The following is a 15,514-nucleotide window of genomic DNA, read 5'->3' on the forward strand; positions in this document are numbered from 1 at the left end:
AATGACAATCATTGTAATAGAGAAAGTGACAGCGGCCCATGATTATTTGGGCCTTATTTTTTTCAATATTGTCCACCCCACTTTTTTGTAACATGGGTATTTTTTTACGCGATTCATACTCAGAATCGCGAGGTCTTTCGATCCTGATCGGAGAAAAAAAATGTCCCAAGACTTCCATACATTTTTCAAACCGTTCATTCCGTTACCGCCATACAAAATGTATGAAAAAATGGTACCTAACGGAATGGGGAAAAACCTTGGGACACTTTTTTTCTCTTATATTAGGATTGAAAGAGCTCGCGATTCTGAGTGAAAACCACATAAAAAATTCCAAATCCAAAAATAATGTGGGGTGGACAACTTTAAAAAAAAAAAATGGCCCATTTACTAGAAGACCTTACCAAAAATTAAATAGGTATGTACTCTGTCATCGCTATCGAGCAACGTAAGTATTCTAAAACTTCAAAACCTACCATCATTGCCAGTCAACGTGAATCTATTGAAAAAATATAAATAATTGATATGAATTTAAAAGTCTTACGAAACGAATGAATTCGCTGAATTGCTAGTACGACACGTGTAAGCAAGCGACCCAACGCTGGTAGGTATCGTTTTCTATGGACTCTAGATTTGTCCTTCGAATTCCGTTAGTAGTCCAGTCAATACTACAGTAGCGGAAAATAATCTATTATATTTTTTCGGACACATTTGCATACTTATTTCATTAATTAAAAAAAAAACGGATATTGGATGTCGATGAAATTTACAATATAGGTGCATATGAAAAATACTATTTGGGCAACTTAAGGTTCATTTCTAAAACAATTCGTATGCCCAAGTTATGCAGGGTAGCCCTGTGGGCCTCAAATAGTAAAATAATGCTGTTGTGTAATTTTCGTACCAACGACTTCTGAGATTGATAAATCTATCCATCTATATTATATTACTAGTAGGATTTGCTATTTTGTGTTTTATAATATGTATTGAAAACCTATTAGAAATGTATTAAAATCACACTAATGTAAATAACGACTACCCTTAGAGGATAATAATCATAACGTTCAAAACCCGGCTCTTCGAGTCGTTCCTGATGCAGAGGTTATTCAGGTTGTCCATCGCCGTTCACTGTGCTGGGTCGGAGTCGGATTTCTCTTTAGCTTAGGTTAGAGACATAGGGACCCACGCAACTTGGCCATGGCAATGTTTTTAGGATGGTGAAACTTAAGGAAGGTATTCCAATTGTCATATCAAGCTAGGCACTATCTATAATTTGTGAACGTTGTATTAATATTCACCAAAATGACATCTACCACCAGTTTAACACTGACATATACGCCAATGTGGCGTAATCCATGTATTACGCCACAGCGTACGGGAGGGGAGGGTGTCATACTAAGGGCCGGTTGCATCAAACCGTCTGTCACCGTTAAAGTGTTCTTAAAATTTTATTGTATGGGAAGTTCCATAGACATCTGCTGCGTGACGATGATGTGTCTGTCAAATGTGGTTGATGCAACTGGCCCTAAATGTGACAATCCGTGTTAAAGGGATACAAAAAAGCGTGACATACGGGTGTCTGAAAACTTGAAATTTGGTGTGACGTAATATGTGGGTGGCCCCCGTCTGCGTAAAGCGTACTTTACTTTCTATGTATACAGTTCGATCGCACTAGCGAGCCAGTAAAAGCTATACAACGCGAGCCAGGAACATTTTTCCATGACTACTCGCCTCCCAGGCGAAAACTTGTCAAATTGTTTTTTTTTTTTAATAAATGGCCTCAGTCCCATTTGGTGGGACTATTTTGCCAGTGTCAGGGTAAGTGCGACGTTATTCGGTAGTTGGCACTTGTAAATTGATAGCTAGATTTTACAAGGGCACGTGGACTATCGGCCGTCGATGACAAAAAAGGGGCTAAACGCGTTTCGAGATTAATTCTTCATCAGCTTCTCACTATAACATTAGTTTACTGCATAATAAGATATCGATATTACACTTTAAACAACATTAATGAGCAAAAGAAGGAGAAATTATTCGCGACATGATGCCGCTAAGATGGCACCCGAACCGGAAGTCCCCTTGTAAAATGGTTAAGGGCAATGTGGCTAACTCCTAATAGACGTCAGCTGTCGATTCGTTGGTGGGTTGAGTTGAAAAATGGCAGCCATCGAAAGAGGTAAAAGATAAACAATTCCATCGTCGCCTCCTGTTCAATACTTTGTCAGATGACAATGACAGTTTAGACTTTAGATGGTAATTTATGAATGCGGTACGGTGGAAAGACCGACAATTAGTTGCATATGCATATACGGAACCCTGAAAATGTATAGGAATATGTGCTCTTGGCTCGCGGTCTACTAGCTACATACATAAGTTGGTCTTCTTTCAATTCAGCAGTAATATCTTATCCGATAATAAAAATGAAATTAACCGATAAATCGTTATCTCAACTTTGACCGCGTGCATCGATGCCCTTGGATTTACATTGCAGCATGTGAGGCATTGCACTATGTGAGGTGTGCAATAAAGAGTATTGTATTGTATTGTATTGCAGCTTGTGCAATGTGCATGACTGGTGCTTCCACAGATATGGCAAGGAAGGAGATCGGCATGCCGGACGATTTGTATTGAATACAACTGTCACAAGTTCTTGAATCGATTTCTCCAAGAACTTCTACAAGAAGTAGGTAATTAACTTGTACATACATACAAACATACATCACTCCTGTGTCCCAGTTTTAAAAATATTTATTTATGTTTTTGTACATATGAACGACCAGTGGCCTATTTCTCAAAACTGAAAGCTACAAGTTATAAGCGGAAGTCTCTTTCCAACTTGTCATATTAGACATTTGGCCCGTTTCTCGAAAGGTACAAGCCTTGTATTACAAGTGTGTTTCCATGACAACCCATACGATTTGACAGTTCGCGCACTTGTAATACAAGGCTTGTACCTTTCGAGAAACGGGCCAATTGACTACCGCTTGTAAATTGTAACTTGTAGCTTTGAGAAATGGGCCCCAGCTAGTCGTGTCATCCATCACGCACGAGCACAACGACTATTGTGTGCTCGATGAGCTAACAAATGTGACACGTCCGCCGGTGGCTTGTCTGTTCTCTAGCATTATATGCTCCGAGGTTGCTTCCCTCACGTTTTTAAGTTTTTGTGCGTTAAATTTTATGGAGTGGACTTGTAGTTCCAATGCGGCCGATAGCATTATTGTTTGATATGTCCATACTGTCCATTAGTATTTGTGAAAATCGTCGCCAATTTTTCAAGCACGTTTGCCAATAGCTACCAACGGAAATATGTATCTAGTTACCATTTTAATAGTGCGCAAATCAGCCCTTTGCGTGCCTATGCCATTGCCAACCTTGAAGACGTGTGTAAAAACACACATTTTTAAATATAAGGCCACGTTACTAAGGCTGACCCGCAGTTCCTAAATCTGCATGACAAACAAATTGATTTTATTGATTTATGTTGCTTCTGATTTGAGTTTATTAAGTTCCATGCGTAAAATTTAGTAAGTATTGTGACGATTTTTTTCTGTCGTTTGCGACACGTGTTAGATTATTGATAAAATAAAACTCATTGTGAATTGGCGAACCATAATATTTAATTTGATAGATAATAAAATGTGATATGAAAATTATTATCTATAAAACCTATTGATGAATATTTTTATTCAAAGTAGGTAGATTATAGTAGTACATAATTAGGATAATTAGGTAGATAGTCCGTAGGGTGAGGAAATGAAACATATAATTCAATTTTGGGACTGCCATACTTATAAGTACCTACCATAATAAGTAAATTAATTTTGTATGAAGGAGAAATAAATTAAAAGACCCATCCAATCCAGGACCAATTATTATTACGTATAATAATTGGTATAGTTCCTCTTACTTTTAACTATTATCAACCTACGTTACATAAAACTAAGTCTCAAATTTAATATTCTTTACAGCTCCGCCCAACGTTCCTGATAGGCATACAGTTCCCGCTACACGAGGCGCTCAGCGGGAACCTTTCCGACGAGAGTTACGAGCAAGTCACTCAGCGATACAGCGAGAATGGCGTCGTGGAGAGGGAACCTCCGGGCGGCGCGCAGAATGTCATGCAGTGCTATGTGCGCTCGCAAGTTGTGTCCGACAAGGTATGTGACAACCTATAGTATAAGTACTAGACTAAATAATAACATGGAATAGAAGAGTAATACGAATTGCCCGGCGGTGCACAAGTGCAGCAATGGTACAGCGAGAATGGCGTCGTGGAGAGGGAACCTCCGGGCGGCGCGCAGAATGGCATGCAGTGCTATGTGCGCTCGCAAGTTGTGTCCGACAAGGTATGTGGCAACCTATAGTATAAGTACTAGACTAAATAATAACATGGAATAGAAGAGTAATACGAATTGCCCGGCGGTGCACAAGTGCAGCAATGGTACAGCGAGAATGGCGTCGTGGAGAGGGAACCTCCGGGCGGCGCGCAGAATGGCATGCAGTGCTATGTGCGCTCGCAAGTTGTGTCCGACAAGGTATGTGGCAACCTATAGTATAAGTACTAGACTAAATAATAACATGGAATAGAAGAGTAATAAGAATTGCCCGGCGGTGCACAAGTGCAGCAATGGTACAGCGAGAATGGCGTCGTGGAGAGGGAACCTCCGGGCGGCGCGCAAAATGGCATGCAGTGCTATGTGCGCTCGCAAGTTGTGTCCGACAAGGTATGTGAAAGCCTAATCTATAAAATGTAACACAGAACATAGGGCAGTGCAAATAGGGAGGAGGTTGTAAGCGGAAACATGTAAGAGAAGAGTAACAACAGATGCCAGACGGCGCACAAAACGTCAAGTAATGGCGCAGCGAAAACAGTGTCGTTTCGTGGTGGCCATGGTAACAAGGGAACATTCTAGTGGCGCGCAGAATGAGCTCTTAGGTAGGGATGCGACGATATCTCACCCGCAAGATAGACTTTTTCTATATTCTATATCAATCAAAATAGCTTCTGACTACGGGCTAAAGTATAGCCCGGCAGTTATTGTCTAAATTCATCAATATTTAAAATTGCAAACGGGACTTAATCGCGTATTACTATGTTTTAAACACTAACCTTCGACGTTTCAAAGACGGAATTGTCCCCATGGTCTCGGAGCAGACTGGCTGAAGTTGACATCAACATCTTTTAGCTGTACGAGTTTTTCGAACTACCCGCACTTGGTCCTGACTGCCCACTTGAACAGTTTGTGCACTAGGGATGTCACCTTGTCGACACATAACACTTACGATATTCGGTTTTTCAACATGCGATATTTGTTTCTTCTTGCATTTACTAATGCAAGATTCCATGTGGATGAGATATTAAAACCTTCGTCTCGATTGAAATTTTAAATATGTGTAAAAATCGTAAAAGTTTAAATCAGTAAATTCATGAATTTACTGATTTTGTGACATAGCTATGTCACCAGCGCGCCATGTCATCACAGCGGCGCGCCCCGCGCGGAATCGAGCCCACCGGCAGCGCACGGCGCAGTGGAGGGGATCGCCGGCCGACCATATTTAAGTGCGCGCAGCCAGTGCAGCGCCCCTTTCCGTCCCCGTCGCTTCACGGCGACGCTCCCATCCACTTATCCTCCAACAACCAAGGCCGGGGTGACCATTTCGCGCCTAGGCCGGGTTGATATCCGATTACCAGCGAATTCCCAAACCAGGGCCGGGGTGACCATTTCGCGCCTAGGCCGGGTTACCTATATATCCTACCTCTCCCGTGATCAGGGCCGGGGTGACCATTTCGCGCCTAGGCCGGGTTACGATTCCTACCCTCTGAAACCCTCCTACCTTATTTTATCTCCCCCGTGATCAGGGCCGGGGTGACCATTTCGCGCCTAGGCCGGGTTACGGTTTCCTACCTCCTGACCCTCGATAGGTCCCTGTAGTTGTAGGCCCTTCCGGCGCACCCTAGATTGATTCCGTTTAACCCCGGCCGGCCGGGGAAGGTTAGATATGGCATAGGATAAGCCGCGTTCCCGCGATAGTATTAAGGTTATTTTGTGTGTGTGAATAAACGGCATAAAAGCCCGATTAGTTAAGTGAAACCGGTGTTTCTCTCTATTCGCCTTGCACCCCCTTTCTCCCACATCTGAGACTAGCTCGGTAAAACCTCCCAGGCCCATCAGGCACGGAGGATATGTGAGTCCTGCGCAGGCAGAACGTCACAATTTAAACTGACCCCGTTTGTTCAGAGCGTAGCGGACTGCGTGGAGGCGATCATTGGCACGTATCTCCTTCACGGCGGCGTACTAGGCGCCGTCAAAGTACTCGAATGGCTGCGAGTCCTTCCTGCCCAGGTAAGTTCTACAATGGAATAAACATGCTTTAGCCTCGTAAAGTAGTGTAAAGCGTACATATGGCGCTATATTACCACACATTAGGTAATGAGCTCTTTACGCAACTATATCAAAAATGTAAATAGCCATATGTGCTGTAAAACGTAGTACGGTACACGTGCGAATTCCCTCTTGTCCGCACATGTAGCGTATTGTACTATTAGGATTTATTTTGGACATACATACGTAATTACATACGTAGGTACACTTAAAATGATTTAGATTTATATACTGAATAAGATTAGCTCAGGATCGGGACAAGTGGCGTTCGAGAAGAGAGGTTTATGCTCAGCAGTCAGCAGGAGGCGATAAAGGGCTATGGGGCGCTAAGGGGACGATAATGATGATGATGACTAAAGGTAGCATTCGGATCCCAGCAGTCGCGACCCGCCAGCCGCTGCCCAGCAGCCGCGACCGGGTCGCGCCGCACCGCTTTGTAGGGATTTATATGCGATAGTTTCCGACGCAAGCGACCGAGCAGCGCGGCCCGGCAGCATATAAATCCCTACAAAGCGGTGCGGCGCGACCCGGTCGCGGCTGTTGGGCAGCGGCTGCCGGGTCGCGACTGCTGGGATCCGAATGCTACCTTAAATATAAACCAAATACAGCGCTGTCGAATATACTTTAAGACTAGGAATAGGAAAACTACCTATAATATTGGTACGTATAACCTAGACACCATACAAGGAAAATTGGCAATCGAATCTAAATCGACGGTTTCGTGAATAGAGTTGAATTTATTTTTTATAATTGAAAAAGATAATTTTGGCAACTCTGTCCTATTTCCTTTACATTGGTATTGAATCCTCAAACATCCTTATTTCAGGACAACTTCGCGTCGTACCTCGGCAAGAAAGTGCCCACGGTCATCACAGACGGGAAGAGCACACTGGCAGAGATGGATTTCCTCCTCAACAGCTGTCAGAAGGACATCGAGCAGATTATCAACTACAAGTTCAACGACCCGTCCTTTTTACTTGAGGTATTATTTTTGGGATTTTGTGGGCCATGTTTAAGTAAAGAGGATCGAGTATTATAGATAGTTACTGTCAAAGTAAGATGTGCAACCACAGTGCATAGACTGCCATCTCTCGATACAAGCTTAAAAGTAATGAACCTAAGTTTTGACATTTTGGCCCATATTGTTAGCTTGATATAAAATGTCAAATATTAACATTAGCGCCATCTAGCCGAGCGTTCCCCAAAGGTGTCACGCCATCTAGGCCACCGTACCTTTTTCTCTATGGCTTTGAGGTACGTTTTTTTCTTAGACCTTATCCGTCTAACTCTATACGGAGTTACATGTCTTTGGTTTAAGTAAGCGGTGACTCATTCAGTTTAAAGTTAAGATGACCCTAGTGTAATTTACATAGGTACGGAGATATGGAGGAGGTATAAATGGGCTTACTCATAATACTTATGGTCACAGACTAACAGACTACCCGTAGCGTGCATAGATGCCGTAGCGTGGTAACTGACTACGGGTATATTAGTCTGTGGCCATGAGTAGAGTAAGCCGATTTATTGGTAAAAAAACGTAATTTTTGACTTTGAAATTTGGAGAGGAAGAGTTTAAAATCTAGAATTACTACCTACTTACTATCTCCTTCGTTTGTGTTAATATGCTAGTTTCCTACTAGTCAAATCAGCTTCTTTTTAAGAACTGTCAAAACGATTTGGTAATATGGAATTATTATGAAATAGGTACGGTCAGCCAAGAAAATGGTTTACCACTTTTCGACTCTATTTGAAACATATAAGGTCGAAAAGTGGTAAACCACTTTCTTGGCTGAATGTACTGAGGAGTGACGTCACGGTCAATTCATTTACTTTATATCTTTCTCTTTGACTTATTACCTAAATGGAAATTATGTTTAAAAACATAACTATCGTCCATATTTTTTTTCTAATTGTGTAGTGTTTCATTTTGTGCACTGCATAAAATATTTCATTTTAAGTAAGGTCAGTGTGGGGATGACCGAATGATGAATATTTGTATATTGTATATGTAATGTAGTCATTTAATAACCGTTCTTTCTGACTAGTACTATTAATTTACTCAAAACGCGCTCAATTTCTAGTTTTATGTTCTGAAATATGTAACTTAGAAATCGTGCCTACTCAGAAAGTCATAGCATAAAAGAGAAAGGCAAGACCGGCATATGATAAACAAGGAGTTGCCAACCTTTTTTAGGCTTTATTGGAAATAAGTCGAGTGTAAACAATATCAATATATAAGTACGTTTTTGGCTTATGGTAGTTGTACCGTTTTTGATTTTAACTTCGAAATACAGTTTTGGTAATGATGGTAATGATTCGTATGGTGTTACTAAAATCATTCGAAAGTATTAAGTAAAAATAAAATATATGTGACATGGTTGTGAAGCATTTGATAAGAGGTGAACAGAAGTAAGCCTACACTGCATTATTCATCATCATATTTAAGTTGGTAGAATTATCATAAGTTCTCCCTGTTTTGTTATTTTTGTTTAAGTATATGTAGATTGTGCAAAATGCGGCGACAAATATTTCAAGAGAGTGGGGTTTCAAGTTGGTCATTATTTTTATAACAAGCATTACCCAACAGGGACCGTCTGGGTACCCTTAAAAACGGTTTTGACCGACTGTTTTACGGCTACCCGACCGTTAATTGACATTGCTGACTGTCACTTTGACACAAAAGTCGTCATGGGTGTCATCAAATATGTTTTCGGGGGTGCTGATTTAAAAATTAAACATCACTTTGGAATCTGACATTGTTGAATGTCACTTTGACACAAAAGTGGTCATGGGTGTGGTCAAATAGGTTCTCGGGGGTGATGATTCCAAAATTAATAATCAATCTGGAATTTGACATTGCTGACTGTCACTTCACACAAAAGTCGTCAAATAGGATTCTGGGGGTGCTGATTTCAAAATTAATGACCAATTGGAAATCTGACATTGCTGACTGTCACTTTGGCATACAAGTCGTCATGGGTGTCGTCAAATATGTTTTCAGGGGTGATGATTTCAAAATTAATGACCAATTTGGAATCTGACGTTGTTGACTGTCACGTTGACACAAAAGTCATCATGGGTGTCGCCAAATAGATTCTCAGGGGTTCTGATACCAAAATTATGTCTATGTTACAGTCATTTTGACACAAAAGTCGTCTGGTATGTCGTCAAATAAGTTTGCGGGGGTGCTGATTCCAAAATTAATGATCAATTTAGAATTTGAGCAATGTCAGATTTCCAATTGGTCATTAATGATAGTAGCATAACTCGTGGTATATGCACTTCGCGCATACAGTAAAGAGTGACAGAGATAGCACTATCGTTATTGAAATTCTTGGTAGTAAGAGTGAGGAGAGACCTCGAGATGTGTAGACCACGCGGTCGCCGCCGTCTAAGCACGACATCTCTTAATAACCGTTCAGCTCAACTTTCGGTCGGGTACCCGTAGCTACTTGAAACGGTTGAAACGGTCAACATAAGAGTTCAATCGCCCGTATTAGATTCACACCCCCTATATGAAATATTAAGGCCATGCCTGGATCAGAGATAGGTATTATTCGATTAACTTTTATCCGACTAATATCGTTTAAAAAAAAATCGTCAAAATTAGTCGACAATTAATTTATTCGCGATTAACGTAAATCGAAGATCTTCGATTACAACTAATTAATCGTCCTTTTTAATCGATTTAAACGAATTAATCGTCTTATTTTAATCGTTAGTCGATTACTTTTTGCCTAACTCTGTTAGTGACTATAGCAAAACCCAGACATGGCTAAAAAATGTTACCAAACTAATTCACGTACCAATACCTAATATCCTATTACCTTTACTTAATAACAAAGTTTCAAAAACAAATAAGTAGTTGGATTTATATGAGCCTGTAATATCGTGACTAAATTGGACCTGAAAAGAAAAGGTTATGGACCCCATCTACGGGACATATGCGTCTTGCCTTATAAATGGAAAAATGCTTATATGTTTAAAATTTCAACGTTCTTTTATTAATTATCTAGCACATTCTGCCCTGTTATTACGTAAAATAACAATGATCATGGTTTTGGAACCTAGTCTCATATGAAATTACAACAAGCACTAGACGGTCTTACCGTACTCACCGCGGGGGGACGGCCAACCCGCCGAGCCTTAAAAAATGTGATTTTTATCACTTAAAATTACCTTATTTCGCCAAAATATTATAAAAGCTTTGTAAAATATAATATTTGCTATCCCATAAGACCATGCGCATTACGCCAGACTACATTAATAATAGAGTTTTATCCACTCAAACTTTATTTCAAATAAACTATGCCGGTCTTGCCCGCACTGACCTTATAGGAAACTAGCCTATTGTAGGTAATCAATATAAATACTGTCCATAATGAGTGTCAGTACAAATCCCAGACGTGGTTACATCTTGGAATTGTATGTAAGTTATAATATCATTATTTTTCCTAGGCCTTATCACATCCGTCTTATATCCGGAACCGCCTGACTCGCTCCTACGAGCGTCTAGAGTTCCTCGGCGACGCCATCTTGGATTTTCTGATCACATCGCACATATTCGAGAACTGCGATCAACTGAAACCAGGCGAGCTCACAGACTTGCGTTCTGCGCTAGTTAATAATGTCACATTCGCGTCCTACGTCGTCAAACTGGGACTGCACAAGTGAGTAGATTCACTTTAATATGTAACTATCAATTACCTACGGAACAGTCTAACTCTCACATACAAGTGTGTGTAATTCTTTGGCGATGCCATCTTGAATTTCCTAATCACATCCCACACATTCGAGAACTGCGATCAGCTGAAACCGGGAGAACTTACCGATTTGAGATCGGCCCTTGTCAATAATGTCACAAACTGGGACTGCACAAGTAAATAGATTCACATTAAAATATAATACTGGTGTAGTGTTCGGTAGGAAAAATAGTGAACAAGCAAGAAGTAATGACATCGCACATATATAATTACAATTTCTCTCTAGGGATAGGACAGACAAGACCAGGTAAATGGTGGGGTGCTCTCATTCGAATTTGGGTAGCCTTGAGATTTTTGTCGCCTCTATGCCCAGCGTGTGCAGCCGAATGCACAAACGCTCACGATAATATCTCTTTCGTAGCTATCTATCTCTATTGCTCTTGCGTATTGGCGCGACAGAGCCATACTACATTTTTGCGGCGTTTCGCATCGCAGAAATGCCATTCGGCTTCGCCCCCGGGTACTGGTGGATCGATGAGGTCCAGAAAGACCTGTGTGACCTTGAAGTGACTGAGTGACATCAGATCGCACAGGGTGGGAACGTATAGCGAACTCTAGTGTCGGAGGCCAAAGTCCGGTTCACTATTATCTGGCAGAAACTTTTTACGCATATATTGGATTCGTATAATAGTTCTTGGCAGAAGCAACACCTTACGCAGAATATGCTTTGGCATAAATCATTTCGCAGATTTTTGTAATACCGACTCGTTTGTTGTCATAATGTTGATGAGCATAATAGTCTTCTAGTCGAACAATACTTTTGCAGATCATTTTTTGCATAATATTTAGGCGGCATAAAGTTGCAATTTGCTATTTGATAGCAAGTTGGATGTTTTGAGGATGCAAGATACCTAACACTCCTCCTCGCTTCGCTCGTCGTCGTACCTAACGGTGACTCTGGGGCAGTTTTTCTTTTTTGATAGCGTGTAATAATTTTGCTAATGTAATATTATGCTATAAGATTATTATGGTACATACATTTATGCTAAATCAAAGTCGACCAAAGTAATGTTCTGTAAAACAATATTCTGCCAAATGTGTCTTATGCGCGGTAGTAATAATGCCAACTAAGTTTTCTGCAAAATTACTATTCGACTGAAAGTGTTTCTGCGAAACATGTTATGCGAAGTGTGTTTCGGACTAGAATTATTCTGCCAGATGAGGGTAACCCCCAAAGTCCACTTCGGGCCGCTGAGCCAGCGCAGTAAGTTGGAATTTTGGTGGCTTTAAAGATGTGATACTGATACAGCTCACCTCTAGTACCTTAATCTATGTCTATAAAGTAAGTCAAGAATAAACCCTTAAAACATTTTAACATAATCCTCGGCAATAGGCGAGACGACTAAAAAAAACTAATAAGTCCGTCAGTTACATTATCAAAGAATTTTAGACACGTATTTTTTTTCTTTTTTCTCGTAAACGAAAAATGACGACGGTACAGTGCGTTGAAGTGTCGCGTGACGTCACGCCTAGGTACACTTTTTGCTTAGAAGTGACGTCACAAGCCCCCACTCCGGAACTTTGATGCTATATCTTTGTATTTTTTCATTGATTAGAAAAATCGAAAAATATGTGTTCAGTATTTTTGGACGATCTAACTGACGGACTAAACAGAATACCATTTTTTTATGTAGTCGTCATTCCTATAACGGGGGCACTCGTTACTGATTTTTAATAGAAAAAGATATAAACATGAACGTTCCCTGCAGGTTCCTTTGCTCCCAGCTGAACCCGACTCTAGACAAGGCGATAATGATGTTCGTCGAGCACCAAGAGCAGAGAGATCACGAGATCATCGAAGACGTGCTGTATTTAATTGATGAGGAGGACTGCCATATCGCCGAATACGTGGAAGTTCCTAAGGTGTGTAATAGTCGATAAGCCGATTTTGACACTATTGTCCCGGAGCTGTAAGAACCTCTTTTTGACACAGCGCCCACAAAACGTAAACTCGCGCAACCTAATGAAATTTTAAATAAAATCCTGTGATAATATTTAAAAAAACCAAGTACTTAAAAACAATATTTCGCTTACTTAAAACATAATCTAACACATGTTAAATTTTTGCGGATCTTCGTTAGTGAGTATTTTACGATATTCATTTATCACGCAGGATTTACATATTATGTCATTTATCATTCATTTTTATTTTTAAACCAGTGCTGTGGCAGAGTCTGTCATTTAGATTCAAATGACTTTTCAGTAAGTTGACAGAAATCGTATATTTGTTTTAGCGCCTCCTTGCACATAGGGCCTAATCGATTAAACCAATTCGAAATTAATCGTTAGATTTGGCAAACGATACGTCTTAGCCACATTGCAACATACTTCAAAACAAATGTGTCAAAAATGTGAACTTACAGATCCGGGACAATAGCGATACCGATTATCATCATCCTCCTTGCGTTATTCCGGCATTCGCCACGGCTCATGGGAGCCTGGGGTCCGCTTTGATAACTAATCCCAAGATTTGGCGTAGGCACTAGTTTTTACAAAAGCGACTGCCATCTGACCTTCCAACCCGAAGGGTAAACTAGACCTTATTGGAATTAGCCCGGTTTCCTCACGATGTTTTTCTTCACTGAAAAGCGACTGAAACACTGATTTAAACTTTCACGATTATTACACATAACATGGAGGTCAGTTTAATATGTAGTTATACGCGATTAAGTCCCGATTTAAAAATAATTAAGCGACTGAAAAACATAAATTCCGAAAAACTCATTGGTGCGAGCCGGGGTTTGAACCTGCGACCTCCGGAACGAAAGTCGCACGTTCTTACCGCTAGGCTACCAGCGCTTCCGACAGTAGCGATAGTGATATAATAAAATAAATTAATAGTTTAAAAAACACTATAAAACACGCTTTTATAAATGCACGTAAAAGCCAAAAATAAATTATGGATCGTTCAAGTTGTCTCTATTTGTGAGCTGAAGTTTAAAAACTATGTGCTTTTAATTATAATATTTGATTGTAAAAGCTTGGGGCGCTGGAACAGGAAAGACTTTTTGTATAACTTGCTGATAAATCAAATTATGCTATGCTACGGGAAGGAGGTTACACAGATTGACGCGCTAACTGGAGTTGCAGCATGACTAGTAGGTTCTACATTAAACAGTCAAATCAATTAAAAGTCAGTGTTCAAAGTAGGTACCAGTTTGTCGAACTCAGACAAAATATGCGCTAGTAGCGAGGAGAGTCGACAGTCACCGACACTTAGAACGCCGCTTTTTTCCGGTAATCAAAGTACATAAGGGGAAAGTGTCTACAGTGACAGGATGCAGAGTTCTTGTTCGTGGACGAAATATCTTTGGTTCTTTTTGGTAACCCTTAGGCGGCATATGTAAACGTTATGTTCTTATGCAACTTCATTCAACAGGAAGTTCGGATTAGTATTTGTTTACAAGAAAGTCTTTCCTGTTCCAGCGCCCCACGCTTTTACAATCAAATATTATAATTAAAAGCACATAGTTTTTAAACTTCAGCTCACAAATAGAGACAACTTGAACGATCCATAATTTATTTTTGGCTTTTACGTGCATTTATAAAAGCGTGTTTTATAGTGTTTTTTAAACTATTAATTTATTTTATACTTTTTAGTCATTAATAATGAAATACTTTTAACATTTATACATAAATTTATTTCAAGTAGGCGGATTTTACATGCCATTTGTGGCTTAACGTGTACTTATTGCTAATTGCTACTTAATAATAACCAGCGGCTAACTTCTTATTACGGTATTATCATAAAAATGTTTATACCTAGTAAGTTATCCGTAAAAGATAGACCCCTTTATTTGCTCTTAAGGGTCACAGGAAAACCATTACCCAACTTATTTTAAATACAACGTTGATCTTTCTTTTATGCGGGGGGCTTCGCCCCCCGAGTCCCCCTTTGTTTGCTCTGAAAGGTCACAAGAAAACGCTAACCCAACTTATTTTAAATACTACGTTAATCTTTCTTTTATGCGGGGGGCTTCGCCCCCCGAGCCCCCTTTTGTTTCCTCTTAAAGGTCACAAGAAAACGCTAACACAACTTATTCTAAATACAACGTTGATCTTTCTTTTATGCGGGGGGCTTCGCCCCCCGAGCCCCCCTTTGTTTGCTCTGAAATGTCACAAGAAAACGCTAACCCAACTTATTTTAAATACTACGTTAATCTTTCTTTTATGCGGGGGCTTCGCCCCCCGAGCCCCCCTTTGTTTGCTCTTAAAGGTCACAAGAAAACGCTAACCCAACTGATCTAAAATACTACGTTGATCTTTCTTTCATGCGGGGGGCTTCGCCCCCCGAGCCCCCCTTTGTTTGCTCTTAAAGGTCACAAGAAAACGCTATCCCTACTTATTCTAAATACTACGTTGATCTTT

The 15,514-nt window shown here is 40.4% G+C and overlaps 1 protein-coding gene across 1 annotated transcript in view; it reads left to right on the plus strand.

Annotated features, from left to right (window-relative positions):
* The window catches only part of LOC125229852 (endoribonuclease Dicer), a 101,936-nt gene that overhangs the window by 81,906 nt on the left and 4,516 nt on the right, over positions 1-15,514 (plus strand). Inside the window, exons 27-31 of the mRNA XM_048134791.1 lie at positions 3,969-4,157; positions 6,240-6,344; positions 7,210-7,365; positions 10,842-11,053; positions 12,856-13,009. Of these exons, the coding sequence (XP_047990748.1) occupies positions 3,969-4,157; positions 6,240-6,344; positions 7,210-7,365; positions 10,842-11,053; positions 12,856-13,009 (816 nt within the window). The remainder of the gene's footprint in view (positions 1-3,968; positions 4,158-6,239; positions 6,345-7,209; positions 7,366-10,841; positions 11,054-12,855; positions 13,010-15,514) is intronic.

The sequence above is a fragment of the Leguminivora glycinivorella genome, chromosome 9 (genome assembly GCF_023078275.1).
Source record: "Leguminivora glycinivorella isolate SPB_JAAS2020 chromosome 9, LegGlyc_1.1, whole genome shotgun sequence".
In the NCBI taxonomy this organism is placed as follows: Eukaryota; Metazoa; Arthropoda; class Insecta; order Lepidoptera; family Tortricidae; genus Leguminivora; species Leguminivora glycinivorella.